Source organism: Stenella coeruleoalba (assembly GCF_951394435.1).
Source record: "Stenella coeruleoalba genome assembly, chromosome: X".
In the NCBI taxonomy this organism is placed as follows: Eukaryota; Metazoa; Chordata; class Mammalia; order Artiodactyla; family Delphinidae; genus Stenella; species Stenella coeruleoalba.
This window is the reverse complement of record NC_137152.1, coordinates 110881827-110905893: the sequence shown is the minus strand read 5'-3', so window position 1 is coordinate 110905893 and position 24067 is coordinate 110881827. Positions and strand designations below refer to the sequence as shown.

At 41.7% G+C, this 24067-nt stretch overlaps 1 protein-coding gene across 8 annotated transcripts in view; it reads left to right on the top strand.

The window, feature by feature from the left end:
* The first annotated feature begins 14946 nt into the window (after window positions 1–14946).
* ARHGEF6 (Rac/Cdc42 guanine nucleotide exchange factor 6) overlaps window positions 14947–24067 on the top strand; it is a 119106-nt gene continuing 109985 nt past the window's right edge. For all 8 annotated transcript variants that reach the window (XM_079909834.1, XM_079909837.1, XM_079909835.1 and 5 more), the window contains exons 1-2: window positions 14947–15317; window positions 16662–16745. In XM_079909834.1, the coding sequence (XP_079765960.1) occupies window positions 15153–15317; window positions 16662–16745 (249 nt within the window). In that variant the 5' untranslated portion in view covers window positions 14947–15152. The remainder of the gene's footprint in view (window positions 15318–16661; window positions 16746–24067) is intronic.

Sequence of the window (24067 nt, the reverse complement as noted above, 5' to 3'; positions counted from 1 at the left end):
GTGTGTCTTATCAGGGCATCCACGGTACTTTTGCTTCTTGCTCATCAGATCCAATTAACATGACACCATCAGTATAGTGGACCAATATGATGTTCTATGAAGTATCCAGATGGTTAAGTTTCCTTTGTGCTATATTATGAAAGAGGGCAGGAGAAATAACAAGCCCTGGGATAAGACTGTGAATATATATTGGTATCTGTCCTACATGAATGGAACCTGTTTTTGATTTCCCTTCCTGATGTGTGTGAAAGAATATATTTGCCCAAATCTGTGACCACCTACTACCTACCAGAGGCTGTGTTAATCTGCTCTAGTAAAGATACCACATCCAGCTCAGTAAATGTAATTGGGACTATTACTGGGCAGGTGCCAGACTGATGAAATGGGCATATGATGGGGATCATGACTCTTGCATCATTTAATGTTTTGATAGTGACACTAATCTTTGCACCCTGACTAGGATGTGATTTTTTAAAAAAAAAATTACCATTTTGGCCACTGGAGGGTTTTTTGGGGGGAGGAGTTTCAGGGTCTTCCATAGGGCCTTTCCTATTACAATACCTCTTACTTTATAGATCAAGGAACTGATGTAAGATTTCTACTAACTGCTAATATATTCATTGCAATTATTCATCTGGGAGCCATGGAGATGACTGCTGGATTTACAGAGACAGATCTGAGCCAGTACTCTTTATCTCCTTATTATTACCTGACCCTCATAAACCCCCATCTAACAGGGCAACCACAGTAGCACTTTGGGTTCCTGGGTATTAGTGTCTACTTATTTCCTGGTTCCAATTGACCTCAAAAGTATATTCCACTTTCTCCAGCTGAGTAAATGGTCGTAGATCCTTTTGGAGACAGACTGGGGAAATCACTACCGGGTACACTTGCCATGTTGTTGTAGGGTCCTTCTTCATGGGAACATGGCCTCACCTTCGTTTTATGGGTTTTGGGGTCTGAGAACTGTCTTAGTTCTGGAAATTGGGAATGGAGTTGTGACTTTCCACTGGGGCAGTTGACCTCTGTCCTAGCCTGTTTGACCTGCTGTAAAAACACCAGAGACTGGGTGACTTATAAAGCATAAACATTTTATTTCTCACAGTTCTGGAGGCTGGGAACTCCAAGATCAAGGAGATGGCAGATTTGTTGCCTGGTGAAAACCCACTTCCTGGTTCACAGCCGACTTTTTGTTGTAACTTCAAATGGCAGAAGGGGTGAGGGATCTCTATGGGGTCTCTTTTGTAAGGACACTAATCCCATTCATGAGGGCTCCACCCTCAGGACCTAATCATCTCCCTAAGGCCCCACCTCCTAATACCCTCACATTGGGGATTAGGGTTCAACATATGAATTTTTAAAAATTAATTAATTTATTTATTTTTGGCTGTGTTGGGTCTTTGTTGCTGTGCGGGCTTTCTCTAGTTGCGGCAAGCGGGGGCTACTCTTTGTTGTGGTGCATAGGCTTCTCATTGCGGTGGCTTCTCTTGTTGCGGAGCACGGGCTCTAGGCATGCGGGCTTCAGTAGTTGTGGCATGTGGGCTCAGTAGTTGTGGCTCGTGGGCTCTAGAGTGCAGGCTCAGTAGTTGTGGCACATGGGCTTAGTTGCTCCACCACATGTGGGATCTTCCCAGACCAGGGCTTGAACCCGTGTCCCCTGTATTGGCAGGTGGATTCTTAACCACTGTGCCACCAGGGAAGTCCCTCAAAATATGAATTTTGACAGGGACACAAACATTCACTCTATAGCAACCTCAGACTTCTGCTTACTTTTAATCTTTTTAAATATACATATATATGTGTATATATATATCTTTTAAAATATATATATATCTTTATATATATATATATATACACAGAGAGAGAGAGAGAGAGAGTGAGAGAGGTAGAAGCACATAATACCCTTTTCTTCTATCTTGCCCCTAAGAACACAGTGTTCTGTGAATCATCTCATTTGAGATGTGTGGGTCAGGCATACTTTGATGAGATTCTAACCTTGCTGCCCATTACAGTAATTATACCCGCCTTGCTTCTGATGCTTAAGTGCTACCACCTGACCTCACATATTCCAGAATCTTAACACCTCTATTGCTACTAGGGAGTCCAGTTCTGTAATAGCATCTTCTACCATAAGCCCTGGCTCACATCCCTCCCCTCCCCCTCCCCTGTTTCCCTCTTTCTTCCCTTCCTTCCTTCCTTCCTTCCTTTCTCTTTCTGTTCCTCTAGTGAATGAATCTAAGTTTTTACTTGCTTTTGCTTATGAAGGAGTCCAGTATTTATGGCAAAGAGTTCCTCAAGGGTTTTGAGACTCCCCTTCTGTTTTTCCTAGTCATTTACAGGAAACCAGAGAAACTTGTTCCACTAGAGGGATTTATAATTTTCAAAATGTAGATGGTTTGCTGCTAGTCTCAGAAACCAAGGAGCAATGTAAAACTAATTGATACTTTGGCTTTGGTACAATTCTTTGCTTCACAAGGACATAAGGCTTCACTAGACAAATTGCAGTATTGCTGATCTGAGGTAAAACAGGACATCTGTTGTCAGCTGTAGGCCACAGAGTGTGACAGTCTAGGAGGCAGCCCATTTTGCAGATCTAATAGTCACTAAAAAAACTTAGATAATTTTGAGACTGGTACAAAAAAGTTGTAGACAGTGGATTCCAGTTTTTGCAGAGGGGATTAAACCTCTGATGAAGCAATTGCCTGATACTCCTGCTTTGTTCTTTTCCCTCAGGATTGCTTTGGCAATTCTGGGTCTTTATGGTTCCATATAAATTTTAGGATTATTTGTTCTAGTTCTGTGAAAAATGCCATGGGTAAATTGATAGGGATTGCATTAAACCTGTAGATTGCTTTGGGTAGTATGCCCATTTTAACAGTATTAATTCTTCCAACCCAAGAACATGGAAGATCTTTCCATTTCTTTACATCATCTTCAGTTTCTAAAAGGAAAACTCTTAATTAAAATTTTTTTAAAATTAATTTATTTGGTTGTGCCAGGTCCTAGTTGTGGCACACGGGCTCCTTACTTGTGGCACATGAACTCTTAGTTGTGGCATGCATGTGGGATCTAGTTCCCTGACCAGGGATTGAACCCAGGCCCTCTGCATTGGGAGCATCTAGTCTTAACCACTGGACCACCAGGGAAGTCCCTTAATGAAAAATTTAAATGATCAGGTTCCTGAGTTAAGCTGCTCCCTAGGCTTAGAATGGGAAAGAACTCATAAAGAACTACAAAGTAATAGTCAATAGTCAATCATTTGAAAGCATAAGCAATAAAGTCTTCATAACAATTTGTGAAATTAATGTATGAGTAAAAAGTGTGTTTTTTTGTGTAAATCAAGAATCTGATTTAGGGACTTCCCTGGTGGCACAGTGGTTAAGAATCTGCCTGCCGATGCAGGGGACACAGGTTCCAGCTCTGGTCCGGGAAGATCCCACATGCTATGGAGCAACTAAGTCCACGAGCTGCAGCTACTGAGCCCACATGCCACAACTACTGAAGCCCATGTGCCTAGAGCCCATGCTCTGCAACAAGAGTAGCCACCGCAATGAAAGCCCGCACACCGCAATGAAGAGTAGCCCCCTGCTCACCACAACTAGAGAAAGTCTGCGTGCAGCAAACAAAGACCCAATGCAGCCAAAAAAAAAAAAAATCTGATTTAACTCTTCACTATAGGTATGATGTATTCAAAGATTATTTCCTGGGAATTCCCTGGTTGCCCAGTGGTTAGGACTCCTTGCTTTCACTCCTGAGGGCCTGGGTTCAATCCCTGGTTGGGGAGCTAAGATCCTGCAAGCCTCGTGGTGCAGCCAAAAAAAAAAAACATGTATGTAATAGGTTGTATCTGCCTGGCCATACAAAATGGTGAGATTGCTTTCAGTCTTTGCGATCTCTTAATAGATTACCTGTGATCCACACCACATTCTCGTTTAATGCTTATTCAGTAACGAAAATGGTTTTCTTTCTCTACTACCATTGTGGAAGGGATTTCTGAGTTTGGAGAGATTTTGTTTTTAATCCTATTTCTCCAACTTAGGCAAAATTATGCCCTCCTCACCAAGATGCCCATGTGCTAATCCCTGAAATTTGTGAATGTTACCTTACATGGCAAAAGGTACTTTGCAGATGGGATTAAGGGTATGAACATTGAGATGGGGAGATTAGCCTGGATTATCCAGGTGAGCCCAATCTAATCACATGGTTCTTAAACAATGGAAGAGGGAGGCATACAAGTGGGTCAGAGAGGTGATATAAAGACAGTTGTTGCTAGCTTTCAAGACAGAGAAGGGGGCCAAAAGCCAGGGAATGGTGTTCAGGCTCTTATAACAAAATGCCATGGATTGGGTAGTTTAAGAACAACAGAAATTTATTTCTCACAGTTCTGGAGGCTGGAAAGTCCAAGATCAAGTTGCCAGCATGGTTGGGTGAAGACCCTCTTCCTGGTTCATAGCTGCCGCCTTCACACTGTCTTCACATGGTGGAAGGGACTAGGAGCCTCCTTTATAATCCTGGGAATTCCCTGGCGGTCCAGTGCTTAGGACTCGGCGCTTTCACTGCCATGGCCTGGGTTCAAACCCTGGTTGGGGAGCTAAGATCCCACAAGCCTTGCAGTGCAACCAACCAACCAACCAAACAAACAAACAAAAAATGACACACTAATCCCATTTATGAGGGGTGAAGTCTCATGAACTAAGTACCTCCCAAAAGCCTGATCTCCTAATACCATCATCCTTGGAGGGTTAGGATTTCAACAGATGAATTTTGGGGGTTGGACACAGACATTCAGACAATAGCAGTTGGTGACCTCTAAAAGCTGGAAAAGGCAAGGAAATGGATTTTCCCCTAGCACGTAGAAAGGAGCACAGCCTTACTGACACCTTGATTTTAGTCCAGTGAGACTCATGTTGAACTTCTGACGTACAGAACTGTAAGACAGCAAATTTGTGTTGTTTGAAGCCATTAAATTGTAACAATAAAAAACTAAGGCTTCCAGTCTGAGGCAGTTGCTGTTGCGAAGCCGACTGCGGCAACTCAGGAAGCCATACTGGGAAGCCAGTCGGAGGAGAGCAATGCTTTGGACCGGCCATCAGCTTATGATGTAAGGGATTACATGTTGCAGAGACCGAGCCAGGAGGCCAACAGTGAGGCTTTTAGTTCTGAGGAACCCCTTCCTATTCCTTCCTCTTCTGATGTGGATCCAGCTGTGTGGCTGACAGGGTCTTGGTGCTCGGCCGGGTGTCAGGCCAGCGCCTCTGAGGTGGGAGAGCCGAGTTCAGGACATTGGACCACCAGAAACCTCCTGGCTCCATGTAATATCAGTCAGGGAAAGCTCTCCCAGAGATCTCCATCTCAACAGCAAGACCTAGCTCCTCTCAACAACAAGCAAGCTACAGTGCAGGACACCCTATGCCAAACAACTAGCAAGACAGGAGCACAACCCCACCCATTAGCACAGAGGCTCCCTAAAATCATAGTAAGTTCACAGACACCCCAAAACACAACACTGGATGCGGTCCTGCCCACCAGAAAGACAAGATCCAGCCTCATCCACCAGAACACAGGCAACAGTCCCATCCACCAGGGAGCCTGCACAACCCACTGAACCACCCTTACCCACTGACGGCAGACGCCAAAAGCAACAGGAACTACGAACCTGCAGCCTGCTAAAAGGAGACCCCAAACACAGTAAGTTAAGCAAAACGAGAATACAGAGAAATACACAGCAGATGAAGGAGCAAGGTAAAAACCCACCAGACCTAACAAACGAAGAGGAAATAGGCAGTCTACCTGAAAACGAATTCAGAGTAATGATAGTAAAGATGATCCCAAATCTTGGAAATAGAATGGAGAAAATACAAGAAACGTTTAACAAGGACCTAGAAGAACTAAAGAGCAAACAAGCAACGATGAACAACACAATAAATGAAATCAAAAATTCTCTAGAAGGAATCAATAGCAGAATAACTGAGGCAGAAGAATGAATAAGTGACCTGGAAGAGAAAATAGTGGAAATAACTACTGCTGAGTTCTATGGCAAGTGCATGTTTAGTTTTTTTAGAAACTAAAAACTACTTTTCCAGAGTGGCTGTAACACTTTACATTCCCACCAGCGATGTAGGAGTGATCCAGTTTCTCTGCATCCTTAGCAGCATTTGGCGTTGTCACTGTTTTTTATTTTAGGTCTTCTGATATGTGTGTAGTGAGATCTCACTGTGGTTTTAATTTGTGTTTCCCTAGTAGCTAGTGATATTGAACATCTTTTCATGTGCTTATTTGCCATCCACATATCCTGTTTCATGAACTATCTGTGCATGTCTTTTGCCCATTTTCTGTTGGATTGTTTATTTTTTACTGTTGAATTTTGAGAGTTTAAAAATGTGTTCTAGATGGTAGATCTTTATAAGATCTGTGGTTTGCAATAGTGTCTCCCAGTCTGTAGCTTGTCTTTTCATCCTCTTCAAATGGGCTTTCAAAGAGCAAATGTCCTTAATTTTATTTATTTATTTATTATTTACTTTTGGCTGTGTTGGGTCTTTGTTGCTGCACGCTGGCTTTCTCTAGTTGCGGTGAGCGGGGTTACTCTTTGCTGTGGTGCGTGGGCCTCTCATTGCAGTGGCTACTCTTGTTGTGGAGCACGGGCTCTAGGTGCATGGGCTTCAGTAGTTGTGGCATGTGGGCTCAGTAGCTGTGGTTCGCGGGCTCCAGAGCGCAGGCTCAGTAGTTGTGTTGCACAAGCTTAGGTGCTCCGTGGCATGTGGGATCTTCCTGGACCAGGGCTTGAACCTGTGTCCCCTGCATTGGCAGGTCGATTCTTAACCACTGCGCCACCTGGGAGTCCCCAAAGTTCTTAATTTTGATGAGGCCTAATTTCTTAATTTTTTTTTTTTGTTGTTCTGTAGATTGTGATTTTATTGCCTTCCGAACTTGTCATTATTTCTCTAGGATAAATTTCTAAAGTGACCTTGAGGAAGAACTTTAAGCATGATATAAAAGGTGTACATCATAAAAGGAAAGATTGGTATATTTAATTATATACAAATTTAAAAACTTCTGTATAGTAATTGCTAAGAAATTAATAAAATTTAAAAGGCAAATACTAACTAGGAAACAATTTAAAACATATATACTAAAAGGTTAATATCTTTAATATCTAAAAAGCCCTTATAAATTAACAAGAACAAACTATATTAGGTCTCATTTGTTGTATGATGTAGAAGACGTAATTAAAAGTAGACTAAGCCAACTTCTGCTTCTACCCATGAAGGATTATGTGGTATGGACTTGTCCTCCCAGTATAAACAACTAGAAAACTAGTCAGAATATATGAAACAACTCTTTCCAGAAATTGAGACAACAGGCAGCACAGGACTTTGATCCCAAGAGAAGGGAAACAAATGGGGACGAACCCTATGGTCACTCAGATTTTTGCCTAGAAGCAAATTCAGTTCTATGACATGAGTAGGGGCAACTTGATTGCATGCTGCTTTGAAAAAAAAATCTCTGAAAGACATTTTTAGGGATAAATGGGAAAGTCTTTTTTTTAAAGTTTTTATTGAATTTATTACAATATTGCTTCTGTTTTTATGTTTTGGTTTTTTGGCCGTGAGGCATGTGGGATCTTAGCTCCCCGACCATGGATCAAACCTGCACCCCCTGCATTGGAAGGTGATGTCTTAACCACTGGACCACCAAGGGAGTCCCGGGGAAGTCTTAATATGAACTGAAAATTGGATGGCGTTAGTGAATTATTGTTAATTTTCTTAATTGTGATAATAGAGCTTTGGTTATGTTGAAAATGTCCTTAATTTGAGGAGAGGCATGCTGAAGTATTTAGGGTGAAGTGATAGGATGTCTGCAACTTATTTAATAGTTTATTTAAAAAATATATAGTTACTGCACCTATATAGGCAAGTGAAATATGGCAGAATGTTACCAGTGATTAAATCTAGATGGTGGGGACAAAGGAGATCATCATATTCCTTCAATCTTTCAGTATGTTATAAATTTTGCCTAATAAACTGTGTGTGGGGAGGGGGGAGTTTCATTTTTCGTCCCCCATCCTGACTTCCTGGCTGGAATGCAGACATGACGGCTAGAGCCCAAACAGTCGTTTTTATTTTTTTTTTTTGTTGCTCATCACAATTGCCTTTTTATTTTACTTATTTATTTAGTTATTTATTTTTGGCCACAGCTCGAGGCTTGTGGGATGTTACTTCCCCGACCAGGGACTGACCCGGGCCCTCAGCAGTGAGAGTGCGGAGTCCTAACCACTGGACCGCCAGGAAAGTCCCACAATGGCCTTTTTAAAAATAACAGTTTTGTTGAGACATAATTAAGATAGTGTATAATTTACCTATTTAAAGCGTACAATTCAATTGCTTTTAGTATATTTACAGAGTTGTGCAACCATCACCAAATCAATTGTAGAATATTTTCTTCACTCCCCCCCCCCACCAAATCCCCCTCATATCCATTGGCAGTCAATCCCTATTTCCCCTCAACTCTCACCCGGGTCCTAGGCAACTGCAGTTCTACTTTCTATCTCTGTGGATTTGCCTATTCTGAACATTTCATATAAGTGAGATCATACAATATATGATATTTTGTGACTGGCTTCTTTAACTTAGCATATGTTTTCTGTAAGGTCGGATCTTAACAAACGGCACCGCGAAACGGTGGAAAGCTTCAAGTGAGCTTTATTAGGGAGCGCTCCCGGGCGAGGTTCACTGGTCCGAGAGAAAGGGGCCAGAGAAGTCGCCCCCGGGCAAGGGTTGGGCAAGATTTTATAGGGGAAGAAGGGAAAGGGGTGTGGTGAATCTGGGAGGGCGCAGGGTATTCCTTATTTGGTGGTCTTTTCGGGTATCCTGGGGGACCGTTAGTCCCGCCCCTCGAAAGGCGGGAAGGCTGGGCCGGGTGCAAAGTCCCCAGGTCAGTTCCTGGAACTGGGTGGTCCGGAATGTCTCCAGGTCAGTTCCTGGAACTGGGTGGTCCGGAGAGTTTCGGTCTGATGCAACCTGTGAATCTGATTGTGTTCCCCTGCCTCGGGCCAGTTGGCCTTACATCCTGACATTGGTTTAGTGTCCATAGGGTATGACAAACTTTTTTTTTGGGCTGCACCATGTGGCTTGTGGGATCTTAGGTCCCCTACTGGGGAACAAACATGGACCCCTCACACACACCCACCTCCGCAGTGAAAGCATGGAGTCCCAACCACTGGGTGGCCAGGGGATTCCTGGTATTACAAATTTTATGTAATTTTATAATAACAAAAAGACAAACAACCTAGTAAAAAGTGGGCAATAGAAATGAGCAAGATTTCACAGAAGAGGAAATATGTGTGGCCAATCAACATATGAAAAAATGCTCGGGAATTCCCTGCCGGTCCAGTGGTTAGGGCTCTGTGCTGCTTCTGGTCAGGGCACTGAGATCCCCCAAGCTGTGCGGAGTGGCCAAAAAAAAAGAAAAGAAAAAAGAAAAAATGCTCAACCTTATTAGCAATCATACAAAAGTAAATTTCACACCCACGAAAAGAAAAGAAAATGTAAAAGTCTATAATATGGAGTGTTAGCTATGATATGGAGCCATGGGAAATCATACCCTGCTTTGTGGGAATGCAAATTTGTATAATCATCTTGGAAAACCATGCTTTGAGGATCCCTATGACGCTAAGGATTAATCGTAGTGGGAGTAACTGAATAAACAAGCTGGAAAGACAGTAGCTTGTGGTTAGAAAATGTAGTGTTTGAATTCATGATTCAGGAGGCAGAGAAGTTTATGCGATGACAAAGTACAGGGTGTGACCTTGCAAGTGGTTGGCTAAAGTGGAGGTGTGTTCACCGAAGATGATGACGCATGTTCATCTGGGTCCAATCAGGACAGAGAAACCACAGGGGAATTTTAAGAGGAAAAGTTTAACATCAAGAATTATTAACGATAATAGGGGATTGGATAATAAGAGATTGGCTAGTGAGAAGTAAAGGGAATTCTAGGAATACCAGATATAATATACAATAGCAGACAATATAAAAACGATATATAATAGTCACTACCCATAGAGCGGTGATAACCCCTCTTTCCGTGTACAGCTGATATCCAGGCCTTGTTAGAGGAGTCGCCTGTGGTGCTGAGTCAGTGGAACTTGCTGGACATCCACCCTCTGGAACTTGCTGAAAATGTGCCTCTCTAGGATGTTTCCCGTTCACAGGGGAGGTGTCTCACTAGAGACACTTTGCTACAGAACCACCCAAGGGTGGTGCCAGGGGAAGCTGCTCCCCGCTGTGCATTGAGGAAGCCAGTGCACAGACGGCAAGCACTAGCAAAGGGGGTGGTCTCGGCAGGAGCCCGTGGGGGGAGCACACAGGACACAGCAATTAAAACCCCTTCTTAAAAAAAAAAAAAAAAAAAAACCCCTTCTTCCTGCCAGGTCTTTCCACCACCATCTACTGATAAAAGTTCATATCGCACCAGCTGGCAAGGGAAAATATATTGAAAGGCCCCAGATCCATTTTCACAGCATAGAGAGGGGCTGAGAGGTACTATATCAATTACAGGTACAGGAGGTCAAGAAACTGAGTGGTCCCGATGTTGTATTGTTGTTCTTGTGAATATTGAAATGACCCAGGTGTTGGCAGAAATTTTGGTGGAGTGTAAGGTTATAAACCAACTTGTTCCTCCAAGTGTGACCTTGGTCCACCTGCCTCAGAATCAAGGGGATACTTTAATAATATAGATTCCTTTCTCCCATTGTGTATCTTCTGAACTAGAGTATTAGAGAACTGAGCCCCCAAATCTTTTTAACAAGTGCCCCAGGAGATTTAAATTTTAAAAAAATCAATTATGAATATTCCAAATTCAGAAAAGTAAAGAAAGTAATATAATAGGTTCCAGTGTACCCAAGAATCACTTTTAACGAATGTTAACATTTGCCTTATTTCCTGTAGGTCTTTTTTTTCTTTGCATTACGCGGGCCTCTCACTGTTGTGGCCTCTCCCGTTGCGGAGCACAGGCTCCGGACGCGCAGGCTCAGCGGCCATGGCTCACGGGCCCAGCCGCTCCGCGGCATGTGGGATCCTCCTGGACCAGGGCACGAATCCGTGTCCCCTGCATCGGCAGGCGGACTCTCAACCACTGCGCCACCAGGGAAGCCCGGTCTTTTTATTTTTAATATAATATTAGCGATTTGGGCTCAGGTTCCACTGTCATGCCTTTCTCCTCCCTCCCTCGCAAGAGGTGATTATTTTTGTACATTGTCGTTTGTAAATCATGGTTTTAGGTGGTGGAGAGGCTTAGAGAGTTTTTGAGCAGGAATATTACACTATTAAACAGGCGCTTTGGAAAATCAACCAAAGTGTGCTCTGCCAGAGAGTTCATTAGGATGAGAGGATGGAGGTGGGAAAACCAATGAGGAGGCAGGTTCAGTGGCCCACGGTGTGTGGTACTAAGGATCTGAAGTAGAACCACAGACCTTTGTTCTTTTTAAAAAATATGCTCATAATTTATGTTCTACTTTATTTTGGGTGATAGCTATGTATAATTTTAACCTGAAAAAATCTGCAAAAAATACAGTTTGCAAAATAGAGCATATACTGGTCACTTTTTTTTTTTTTTAATTTTGGCTGCGTTGGGTCTTCGTTGCTGCACGTGGGCTTTCTCTAGTTGCGGCGAGCGGGGGCTACTCTTCGTTGCGATGGGTGGGCTTCTCATTGCGGTGGCTTCTCTTGTTGCGGAGCACGGGCTCTAGGCATGTGGGCTTCAGTAGTTGTGGTGTGTGGGCTCAGTAGTTGTGGCTCACGGGCTGAGTTGCTCCGTGGCGTGTGGGATCTTCCCGGACCAGGGATCGAACCCGTACCCCCTGCATTGGCAGGCGGATTCTTAACCACTGCGCCACCAGGGAAATCCCCATACTGGTCACCGTTTTTGTTTGTTTTTTTTTTTTTTTTTTTTGTGGTACGCGGGCCTCTCACTGTTGTGGCCTCTCCCGTTGCGGAGCACAGGCTCCGGACGCGCAGGCTCAGCAGCCATGGCTCACGGGCCCAGCCGCTCCGTGGCATGTGGGATCTTCCTGGACTGGGGCACGAACCCGTGTCCCCTGCATCGACAAGTGGACTCTCAACCACTGCGCCACCAGGGAAGCCCATACTGGTCACCTTTTAACCAATCTGGGCAATATTACTGGAATACAATACCAAGATTATAGAAATTCAAAATTACAGTCCAGTTCATAGAACTTGGACTTAAAGCATCTTTTCAGAAAGTTCAATGTCTACATTTTAAGATTACTATGAAATCGATTTCATATTTGGTATTATGTTGTGTGCTTAGGTAAAACGTTTGATAGATTTCTGTATAGCAGGAGGAGAGCAGGTAATGCTGCTCATCAAAATGGATAGACTCTAATATTCATACAATGGAAGAGAAAACTTAGGCTTCTTATTGAATTAAATGAGCCACGGATGCAATTTCATGCAAGTCCAGGATACATTTATTCCACCTTTACTTCTGCCATTCTCTTCTTCCAATCTTGACAAGATAACTTTTGTATAGTATTTTATTTTATTTTGTTTTGTTTTATTTTACTTTATTTTTTCACACTCTTGTGTAAAGCCTGTGCTTTGTGCCACTGTGATCTCCAGTCTTTCAACCCCCCACTCTGTTCCCCCAGTTCATCAACTCCTTTCCATTTCCCTGTGTTCCATGGTTAGTCATTTCACCCGTATGCTTGCTACTGTCCTGGAATGCCTTGCTTTCTTGACATTTGACCATACCAACCCTAACTTCCAATCTTTATGCTGGTAGAACTGTTTCTTCTGCCTTGAGGAGGTGGAGTTGCCTTTCTGATTATTATTTACAGTAATTTACTATAGCCAGTGTCTAAAATGAGGTGGATTTTCACCCTGATGACCCCAGTGGGCTCAAGCCTATTTTGGACTGGACTGGGTTCCTGAAATTACTCAGGTTTTGTTCTTCACCAAAAAATGTAAGTGATACCTCAATAATACTGCCAGATTTGTTCGTCTATAGAGTACAATTTTGATGAGCAGTCATGAAAACTGGCCAAATGACATATCAAAATATGTTTAAGCAGGTCAGATTTAAGAATTTTATTGATCAACACATGGATTTTGGTTTTATTTCCATTACATAGATGGGGTCATTGGTCAAAAGTCAATTATAACTTCTGATTGACTATACCTATTTTGTTCATAAATATAATTATATCAAACCAAATATTTGGAGGTCAAATCTTTCTTGTAGAACTATTGATAGACACAGCAACATGAATGAATCTCAAAGTGATGATGTTAAGTGCAAGAAGCCAGACAAAAGAAAGTTCTATATAAGGTTCTAGAAAATGCAAACTAATCTATAGGGATTGAAAGGGGATTGTTCGTTGTCTGGGATTTTGGGGGAAGGGAGGGAAGATGGGGTTGAAAGGGCACAAGAACACTTTTTGGGGATGATGGAAAGGTTTATCTGAATTGTGTGTGTGTGTGTGATTGTATCACGGGATGTATACATATGTCAAAATTCATTAAATCATACAACTTAAATATGTGCAATTCATTATGTCAATTATATCTCAGTAAAAGTATAAAAATCATTAGCAAGGAAAACATGTTTGTTTTAAGCCATTAAAACATCTACTGTGTACCAGGCACTCTGCTGGGGACAGTGTTCATTAAGGCAGACAAGACCCCTCCTCTAGGGGAGGGTACATTCTGGTGGAGGAGATAGATCGACAAGTGATAATAGTAAAGTCTGGTAAGTGTTACTACAGGGTAAGAAGGGGAAGCCTTGAAAACAGGCAGCAGGATTATCTAAACTGGTTATTTGGTAGTAGATGCCTAAAACTGCGTTGAAAAGATTCTGAAGCTTAGCAGGATCCCATGCACTAGGAGAGGGTGGTAATGCCGAGTACCACGCATTTGCCCAGATGAGGCTATACTGTTGGCCTTATCATACATTTCCCAATAATATGACTATTTTAAGTGGTTATGAAGATGTTTAAGAATAGTTCAGATCTCTTGTTATAGACCAGTTTTTTCCCAGAGCAGGATTTTTAAGGCAGTGTTTCTTGTTGGGGAAACATCAACTTTCTAGACTGTAGTGTAGACAGAGGACAAGTGTTCTTTTGTTCTCAAAAGCTCTGTTTTCAAGTGCTTTTTACCCGTTGATGTCACTGTGTCTGAGCCTTTGCTAAGGGTACTGCAGCTGGATTGTGTAGTGGAACCAGGTCCAGAAAAAGAATCACTCAAGAATGCAAGTAAACAGGATGTCAGATGTTATCCTTAGTCTATTTCCCTCAACATAGCTTTTTGGCTGCAAAGTAAAATGCCATTCTTCTAGCTTGTGCTTATACACAGTGATGGCTGACGGCAGGCACAATCTTCCTCTGCTTGGCATGTTGTCACTGTGCCACTCAACATGTTTTGCAAGGCATGATTGTGACATATCATCTCGGTGAGACAGTGTGAGGACATGTGGCCATTTCTTGGAAGAATTTCCCAGCCTACCTTCTTTGAGCCCTGTTGTGCCAGCACAGCTCCCCACGAGGCTCAGATCTGTCTGACCTAAGAGCCAGTTGGCATCTTCCTCTTGACAGAAACCAGATTTTCACTGGGGCTAGACTATATATTGACAGCTTCTTCCCAGACTGGCCCATGAGTATCTCATTTCTAAGGTCCCCTGAAGTGCTGGCTCACCTCTGTTTTCCCAGAGCACTCGCTTCCTTCTCTCTCCTCCCTCCCCGGCAGCCTCCTCACTTCCTTCCTTTACAGCTCCTTGCACCCGTTGGTTTGTGTGTGTGTGTGTGTGTGTGTGTGTGTGTGTGTGTATGTATTTCTTCTTCTTCTTTTTTAATCCCAATGAATTTGTTTTGCAGATTTTGAAAAAGAAACCCAGTGTTATCCAGGACTCTTTTTCCCCCCATTCATTCTATTTCCACATCTCTGAGTGTGAGCTCTGTGGTTTTCAAATCCCATAATTGGAGTGGCTTCCACCGTTGTCTAAGAAAAGTTCTTTTAGAGCTTTGCGCTGCAAGCACGAGAAGAGAACTCATAAAAAGGAAGACAACAGCAGATGCAATCGCGGATGTGGCTTAGTCCTTGCAGCTGCCCCAGAGAGCTGTTCGGAGTGTACAGTCCTCAGTAATGAATCCAGAAGAACGCATCGTGACATGGCTTATATCTTTGGGAGTATTAGATTCCCCCAAAAAGACCATCTGTGATCCGGAGGAGTTCTTGAAGTCCTCGCTGAAAAATGGGGTAGTGCTATGCAAACTGATCAACAGACTTAGGCCTGGCTCTATAGAAAAGGTAAGGGAAATTTGCAGTATCTTTGGGGTTGCTTACCACAAGAGAGCAGCAATAATGTCACTCTGGAGATTTTCGATTGCCTGGGTCACAGGACGCTCCTACTTTAATCTCTTTCTAAGACTTCGACTTGCTTTCTGTTTTTGTAGTTGGAAAAAGTCGGAAAATGAAATGTTATCCTTTAGTAATTGGCCACCGAAGATTAGTACAGTAAAAACCTGTTACACCACTGGTGCGAGGGACAAGGAGAACACCCATGTCACGAGCTTGCTCTGTCATAGAGATGCATGTTACACCTCCCTGTGTACTGAGGACATGTTTTGAACTTGGGGTGCATGTGAATCTGAGGAAAAATGGGATGATTTATAAGAGATACAGATGGTGTTTATTGACGGTATGACTAAATTCAGTGTAGATTTTCTTCACAAAGAAATAAAATATCCATTGAAAGAAAGAAAGGCTATTTAGCAACCAGGAGAAATAATCCAAAATGTTACAACACATTCTGTTAAAACAATAGAAACCAAATATGTTTCAAATGCAACGTGTGTTCAAAGTGAAACTAACCTTACTCTCTTTTAAAAATCCAAAATTGTGAATGTTGGAAACCCATGGTCACGAGGATGTGATTTAAAAAGTGGGCACTGGGACTTCCCTGGTGGTCCAGCGGTTAAGACTCCACGCTCCCAATGCAGGGGGCCTGGGTTCAATCCCTGGTCGGGGAACTAGATCCCACATGCCGTAACTAAAGATTCCTCATGCCGCAGCTAAGACCTGACGCGGCCAAAAAAAAAACAAAAAAAAAGTGGGCACTTTAAGTAAGTTTAAAGGTGGAGCCCTACTATTATTTTCTTAAGGTCAGCAGGGAATGTGAGGCAGAGTACAGTTCTTTTGCTTATAATTTCTCAAACTTGAAAAACAGTGATAAAATGGTGGGAAAATGTTGAGAAATGTGATCAAATGTGGAGAACAGTGAAGGGGAAAATATACTTTTTAATAAATTATCATGAGGAGGAGGGAGGGTGGTAATAGGTTGGAAGCAGGAACCAGGATCAGAAAACTTTCAGGGTCTCTCTAATTTGCTATTACTACACTTTGGCAGAAAGCTTGAGAAAAAGTTTGTAAGTAGAGACGGCTTGGGACTAAGGGTTTCGTGACATTTGAAACAAGACCGACCGTTTAGATTTTTGCATCACTTCCTTCAGTGGTTAATTTCTCTTCCTGGATTGACAGCAATGTTGGCCCCGCCTTAAAAAGCCTACCTTATCTACTTATCAGTGAGCGATGCAATGATGTGACCCACATGTGATGACAGTCTCCAAGTGACATTTGACTCTGTTTCCCTAGTACTGTCTGGAGCCCCAAACTGAAGCTGACTGCACCAACAACATCAATGACTTCCTGAAAGGATGTGCAGCCCTTCAAGTGGAGGTAAGCCCACCCAGGTTGCCTTCCTCGTGGTCATCGTTTTTCACTCTGCTAATGAAGATGGTGTTGTAGTAAAAGTACTTGGTTTATTTTCACTGTGAAACAGAGGAAGCATTTTATGGAAACCATGGTTAAGATTGGTGGTCCCCAGTCGTGGCTTGCTAGTTTGTCTTTTCCAGAAAACAATTCCAAAACAAAACAAAATAAAAATTCAAAATATGTACCTTCTGGACTTCCCTGGTGGTCCAGTTGTTGAGACTCTGCGCTTCCCCTGCAGGGTGAAAGGGTTCGATCCTTGGTCAGGGAACTAATATCCTGCATGCCACCAAAAAAAAAAAAAAAAAAAGAAAAGAAAAGAAAAAGAGAGCAAAATATGTTATCTTTTATCCTACTGTATAGCACAGAGGACTATATTCCATATCCTGTGATAAAACATAATGGAAAAGAATATAAAAAAGAATGTATGGATATGTATAACTGAATCACTTTGCTGTACAGCAGAAATTAACACAACATTGTAAAGCAACTATACTTCAATTAAAAACAAAACAAAAAACAAAACCAAAATATGGTACCTTTAAAAAATAGCACCCAAGCCCTGAAAGCAGGCTTCCGGTGCCAGAGCTTGTATGGTGTGAGTCCCTACTTAAGTGGAGCCCAAAGCAGGCCACTGGCTGCTGCAGAGGGTTACTGTAATCCCCCTGAGTTGGGAAGAGTGGAAAACTTATTGTCACTTTTTCCCACTAACACTTTAGAACAGAGGCCTTGAAAGAACCTGGCCCTGAGGTAGAAATTGTAAATTAAGTTACGTTGCATTCTTTTACGTTATGTGGATCCTTACAGTAAGTATAGGGGGTGTTGCTGAAAAGGAGGTGATACTTTCGCCTGTGTGTCAAATTATTTAATGTCTCTGTGCCTCAGTGTTTCTATCTGTAAAATGGACACAATAATAGCTACCTTATGGGGTTGTGGTAAGGATCAAATGAGATACTGCATAATAATTTAGAGCTAAGACCTCCAACCTCCAAAGATCTATGAAGTAATGTATGTAGAATGCTCAGCACAGGATCAAGGACATAAGAAGTGTAGATGTGCATTAGTAGTATTACTTGTGGAGAAGCATTAGTAGTGGTTTGAGCCTGGATTCGGGCATTAGACTGCTCAGGTTCAAATCTCAGTTTTCTCCCACTAGTAGGTTTATGACGTTGGGCATATTACTTTACTATGCCTCTCTGCCTCAGTCTCCCCACCTGTAAAATGGGAAGAATAGCAGCTCCTGTCTCATAGGATTGGTGTGAGATTTCAATGAATCTGTGTCCCGGAAGAGTGCGTGTTACATAGTAAGTCTTCTCCAAGTGTTAGCTATTAGTAGTAGTAGTACAAGTACCTTTGCCCCAGATAAATTTTGCTTCCTTCAGAATTTTTCCTAAAGTTAGCCATAGCATCAAGCTATGCTTGTCTCTGAATATTTTATTCCGGATTTCCCTATTGCCAAATTTTAGCACTCTGTGTGTGTGTGTTTGTGCATGGGCACATGAGTGTGTATGGCTTTTGAGGTAGGTGTAACCTACTCTATATCCCTTATGGAATCATGTCTGCTATGAGCAGATCATGGTATTTTCTTTTTTATTTGATAAATAAAAACATGGTGAGGTTGCCAGTGATTTATGCACTCTGAAGCTGTCAGAAGGTATACCGAGCTTATTTGTGGTTCTAAGAATACTAGATGATACAGAAACACCTCCTGGGGGACTTCCCAGGTGGCGCAGTGGTTAAGAATCCACCTGCAAATGCAGGGGACACGGGTTCGAGCCCTGGTCCAGGAAGACCCCACATGCCGTGGAGAAACTAAGCCCGTGCTCCACAACTACTGAGCCTGCGCTCTGGAGCCCGCGAGCGACAACTACTGAGCCCGTGAGCCGCAACTACTGAAGCCCGTGCGCCTAGAGCCCATGCTCCGCAACAAGAGAAGCCACTGCAATGAGAAGCCCGCGCACTGCAATGAAGAGTAGCCCCCGCTCTCTGCAACTAGAGAAAGCCCGTGCGTAGCAACGAAGACCCAACACAGTCAAAAATAAATAAATAAATAAATTTAAAAAAAAGAAAAAAAGGAACACCTCCTGGGTCTGGCATTGTTGGAGAATGAGTCATTTCACCTAAGTGGATTTTTCTGATAACTAATGCTTACTCCATTAATTTTTAGCCACTTTGGATACAAATCTTTCTAAAAAAGTATAACATAATTTTCATTTCTTACATGAAAGGCACCAGGCATATTTTGATTTCTTTTTGATAATTCAGGCTGGCCTGAGCATCAGATGAATATTGTAAGGAGGCAATATCTGGCATCATGGTTAAGCACATACCTTCTCTAGTCTGACAGACTTGGGTCAGAGTCTTGACTCTGACTGTGTGACTCTGGGAAAAGTTACTTGGCCTCTCTCTGCTCCAGTTTCCTCATCTGTGTAATGGAGACATTAGTAATATCTACTGCATAGGATTGTTTTAAAGATCAAATGGAATAATGCACTTAGAACACACTTCATATGTCACTGCACATAAGACACGCATAATAGCTGCTCACACTCTTATGACTAGGTAGTTTTGTACACAAAATCAGCACATAAGGAATGAGACTGAAAGCAAAGCTGGGGTGTACTCAAGCAGCCAAGAATACTGACCATCCAGTCTCAAGCTCCCAAGTAGCTAGGGAGACAGACATCAACATAAATATTTGCAAACTTAAAAAAATTAATTATTTAAAAATTGAATATATTTGACATACAACATGGTGTAAATTTAAGGTGTACAATGTGTTACTTTGATAGATTTATATATTGTAATATACCTAAGTATAGTACAATATTGTTCTCTGTGTTCACTACAGCGCGCATTAGAGCACTACGGCATATTTGCTACTCCTTGCAAGTTGGTACCCTTAAACAACGTCACTTTTCATACCCTACCCCCACCCCTTGGTAACCACCATTTGACTCTCTGTTTTTTTATGTTTGACTTTTTTAGATTCCACATATAAGTGAGACCATACAGTATTTTTCTTTCTCTGTCTGACTTATCTCACTTAGCATAATGTGCTCCAGTTCCATCCCTATTGTCGCAAATGGCAGAATGTCCTCCTTTCTTATGGCTGAATAACAGTCCATTGTGTGCATATGCCACATCTTTTTTTATCCATTCACCCACTGATGGGTATTTAGATTGTTTCCGTATCTTGTCACTTTAGAGTATCTCTCAGACAGTGCCTAGTATAGGGCATGCTGAATACTTTTTTGTTGACGCTATAAAACTGTTAATGTATGAAAAGCAAGAAGAGCAGGGCTTGATTATTGCCAAGAACACACTATTATTTATATAAAAAAGAGTGGCAGCTTGAAATGGTCAATTTGGAAATGTAGAAAAATGAAGCTGGAGATGCAGCAGAACACTGACAATTGAGTGTTGGTTGTGGGGCACAGTGACCACATGAAAGAGCTGTTGCCTTCTGACCCTCTGGGTGGCCAGTTGGCCTCTGCAAGTGACCTCCATCTTTGTGTTCTCATATGGCTACAGTGTCCTAGGGTCTCTAGGGGATCACACAGCTAGCAACTAGTCAGGGAAGTCTGCTGAGACACCTAGGAGACAAAGGTATCTCTGAAGCACCTCCCAGACTTTGATAGTTTCTCTTTTTTTCTAATATTTCCCCTTTTTCTTTTTTTTAATTTAATTTAATTTTTAAAAATTATTTTTTATTGAATGAAAAATCCTTTAAATTCTATAGTGCTTTACAAATTTCAAAAGTTTCACACACATGATTTCATATAATCCCATAATAACCTCTTTTTTTCCCCTCTACCCCTATATTGCCCCTCCCACCTTCCCTCTCCCCACAGGTAACCACTAGCTTGTTCTCTATATCTGTGAGTCTGCTTTTTTTTGGTTTTATTCACTAGTTTGTTGTATTTTTTAGATTCCACATCTAAGTGATATAATACAGTATTTGTCTTTCTCTGTCTGACTTATTTCACTTAGCATAATGCCAAGTCCATCCATGTTGCTGCATATGGTAAAATTTTCTTCTTTTTATGGCTGAGTGGTATTCCATTGTGTGTGTGTGTGTGTGTGTGTGTGTGTGTGTGTATCACATATTCTTTATCCATTCATCTGTTGATGGACACTTAGGTTGCTTCCATACCTTGGCAATTGTAAACAATGCTGCTATGAACATTGGGGTGCATGTATCTTTTCGAATTCGTGTTTTTGCTTTTTTTGGTTATATACCCAGGAGTGGAATTGCTGGGTCACATGGTAGTTCTATTTTTAGAGAAACCTCCATACTGTTTTCTACATTTCTACAAACCTACAAACTTAATATACAAACCTACAAACCTAACATACACCTAATATACAAACCTACAAACCTAATCTACAAACCTAATATATAATGTTTTCTACATTTTCTACATTTCTACAAAACTCTGTTTTTGAGAAACCTCCATACTGTTTTCCACAGTGACTGCACCAATTTATTTATTTGTTTGTTTATTTATTTATTTATTTTAAATGTATTAATTGGCTGCATTGGGTCTTTGTTGCTGCGCATGGGCTTTACTTGCGGTGAGCGGGGGCTACTCTTTGTTGCGGTGCGCGGGTTTCTCATTGCGGTGGCTACTGTTGTTGTGGAGCGTGGGCTCTAGGGCACGTGGACTTCATTAGTTGTGGCACACAGGCTCAGTAGTTGTGGTGCACGGGCTTAGTTACTCCGCGGCATGTGGGATCTTCCCAGACCAGGGCTCGAACCCATGTCCCCTGCATTGGCAGGCGGATTCTTAACCACTGCACCATCAGGGAAGCCCTGCACCAATTTATATTCCCACCAACAGTGTAGGAAGGTTCCCTTTTCTCCACAACCTCCCCAACATTTGTTATCTGTGTTCTTTTTCGTGATAGCCATTCTGACAGGTGTGAGGTGATATCTCATTGTGTTTTTTTTTTTTTTTTTTTTTTGCGGTACGCGGGCCTCTCACTGTTGTGGCCTCTCCCGCTGCGGAGCACAGGCTCCGGATGCGCAGGCTCAGCGGCCATGGCTCACAGGCCCAGCCGCTCCGCAGCATGTGGGATCTTCCCGGACCGGGGCATGAACCCGTGTCCCCTGCATCGGCAGGTGGACTCTCAACCACTGCGCCACCAGGGAAGCCCCTCATTGTGGTTTTGATTTGCATTTCCCTGATGATTAGCGCGATGTTGAGCATCTTTTCATGTGCCTGTTGGCCATCTGCCTTTCCTCTTTGGAAAAATGTCTATTCAGGTCTTCTGCCTAGTTTTTAATTTGGTTGTCTGTTTTTTCGATGTTGAGTTGTATGAGCTGTTTATATATGTTGGATATTAACTCCTTATTGGTCATATCATTTGCAAATATTTTCTCCCATTCAGTAGGTTGTCTTTTCATTTTGTCAATGGTTTCCTTTGCTGTACAAAAGCTTTTAAGTTTGATTAGGTCCCATTTGTTTATTTTTGTTTTTATTTCCTTTGCTTTAGCAGAAGGATCCAGAAAAATATTGCTGTGATTTATGTCCAAGAGTGTTATGCCTATGTTTTCCTCTAGGAGTGTTATAGTATCCAACCTTTAATCCATTTTGAGTTTATTTTTGTGTATGGTGTTAGAGAATGTGCTAATTTCATTCTTTTACAAGTAGCTGTCCAGTTTTCCCAGCACCACTTATTGAAGAGACTGTCTTTTCTCCATTGTATATTCTTGCCGCCTTTGTCATTGGTTAATTGACCATAAGTGTGTGGGTTTTTTTCTGGGCTCTCTATTCTGTTACATTGATCAATGTGTCTGTTTTGTGCTAGTACCATACTCTTTTGATTACTGTAGCTTTGTAGTATAGTCTGAAGTCAGGGAGCATAATTCCTCCAGCTCTGGTCTTCTTTCTCAAGATTTTTTTGGCTATTTGGGGTCTTTTGTGTTTCCACACAAATTTTAAAATTATTTGTTCTAGTCCTGTAAAAAATGCCATTGGTATTTTGATGACAGTATCTTTTGAAACACGAAGTTTTAAAATTTTGATGAAGTCAAATTCATCTTTTTTTCTTTGTTGCTTGTGTTTTGGATGTCATAGCTAAGAAAACCATTGCCTGGTGCAAGGTCATGAAGATTTACCCCTACATTTTCGTCTAAGAGTGTTCAAGTTTTGCTCTTACATTTAGTTATTTGGTCCATTTTGAGTTAGTTTTTGCGTATGGTGTGAAATAGGTGTCCAAATTCATTCTTTTGCATGTGGATATCCAGTTGTCTTAACACCATTTGTTGAAAAGACTATTCTTTCCCCCACTGAATTGCTTAATGTAGCTGTGTAGTAAGTTTTCAAATCAGAAAGCATGAGCCCTCCAACGTTGTTCTTCATTTTCAAAATAATTTTGGCTATTCTGGATCCCTTGTGTGCCCGTATAGATTTTAGGATAAGTCTGTCCATTTCTGCAAAAAAGCCAGCTGGAATTTTAATAAGGATTGTGTTCAGTCTGTATATTACTTTGGGGAATATTGCCATCTGAACAATATTAAGTCTTCTGATCCATAAACACAGGATGTCTTTCCATTGATTTAGGTCTTTAAAATTTCATTCAACAATGTTTTGTAATTTTCAGTGTACACACCTTATATCTCCTTGGTCCAATTTATTCCAAAGTATTTTATTCCTTTTGATACTACTACAAATATAATTTTTTTCTTAATTTCATATTTGGGTTGTTCATTGCAAGTGCATAGAAATACAGTTGATTTTTGTATATTGATCTTGTGTCCTTCAACTTTAACTTGTTCATTAGTTCTAATAGTTTATTGGATTCCGTGTGATTTTCTTGTACAAAATCATGTCATCTGTGCACAGAGATACTTTTGCTTCTTCCTTTCCAATCTGGATGCCTTTTATTTCATTTTCTTGACTAATATGCCTGGCTGAAACCTTCTATACAGTGTTGAATGGAAGTGATGAGAGTGGACAGCCTAGTCTTGTTTTTGATCTTAGGGGGAAGCTTTCAATTTTTCACCATTAAGCATCATGATAGTTGTGGGTTTTCAATGCTCTTTATCAGGTTGAAGGTGTTCCCGTCTATTCCTAGGTTTTGAGTGTTTTTATCACGAAAGGGTGCCAGATTTTGTCAAATGCTTTTTCTGCATCTGTTAAGATGACCACTGATTTTGTCCTTTATTGTACTGCTATGTTGTGTTACACTGATTGATTTTCATCTGTTAAATCAATCTTGCATTCCTGGGATAAATACCAGTGGATCATGTTGCATGTGCACATAGAGGTTTGTGCACATCT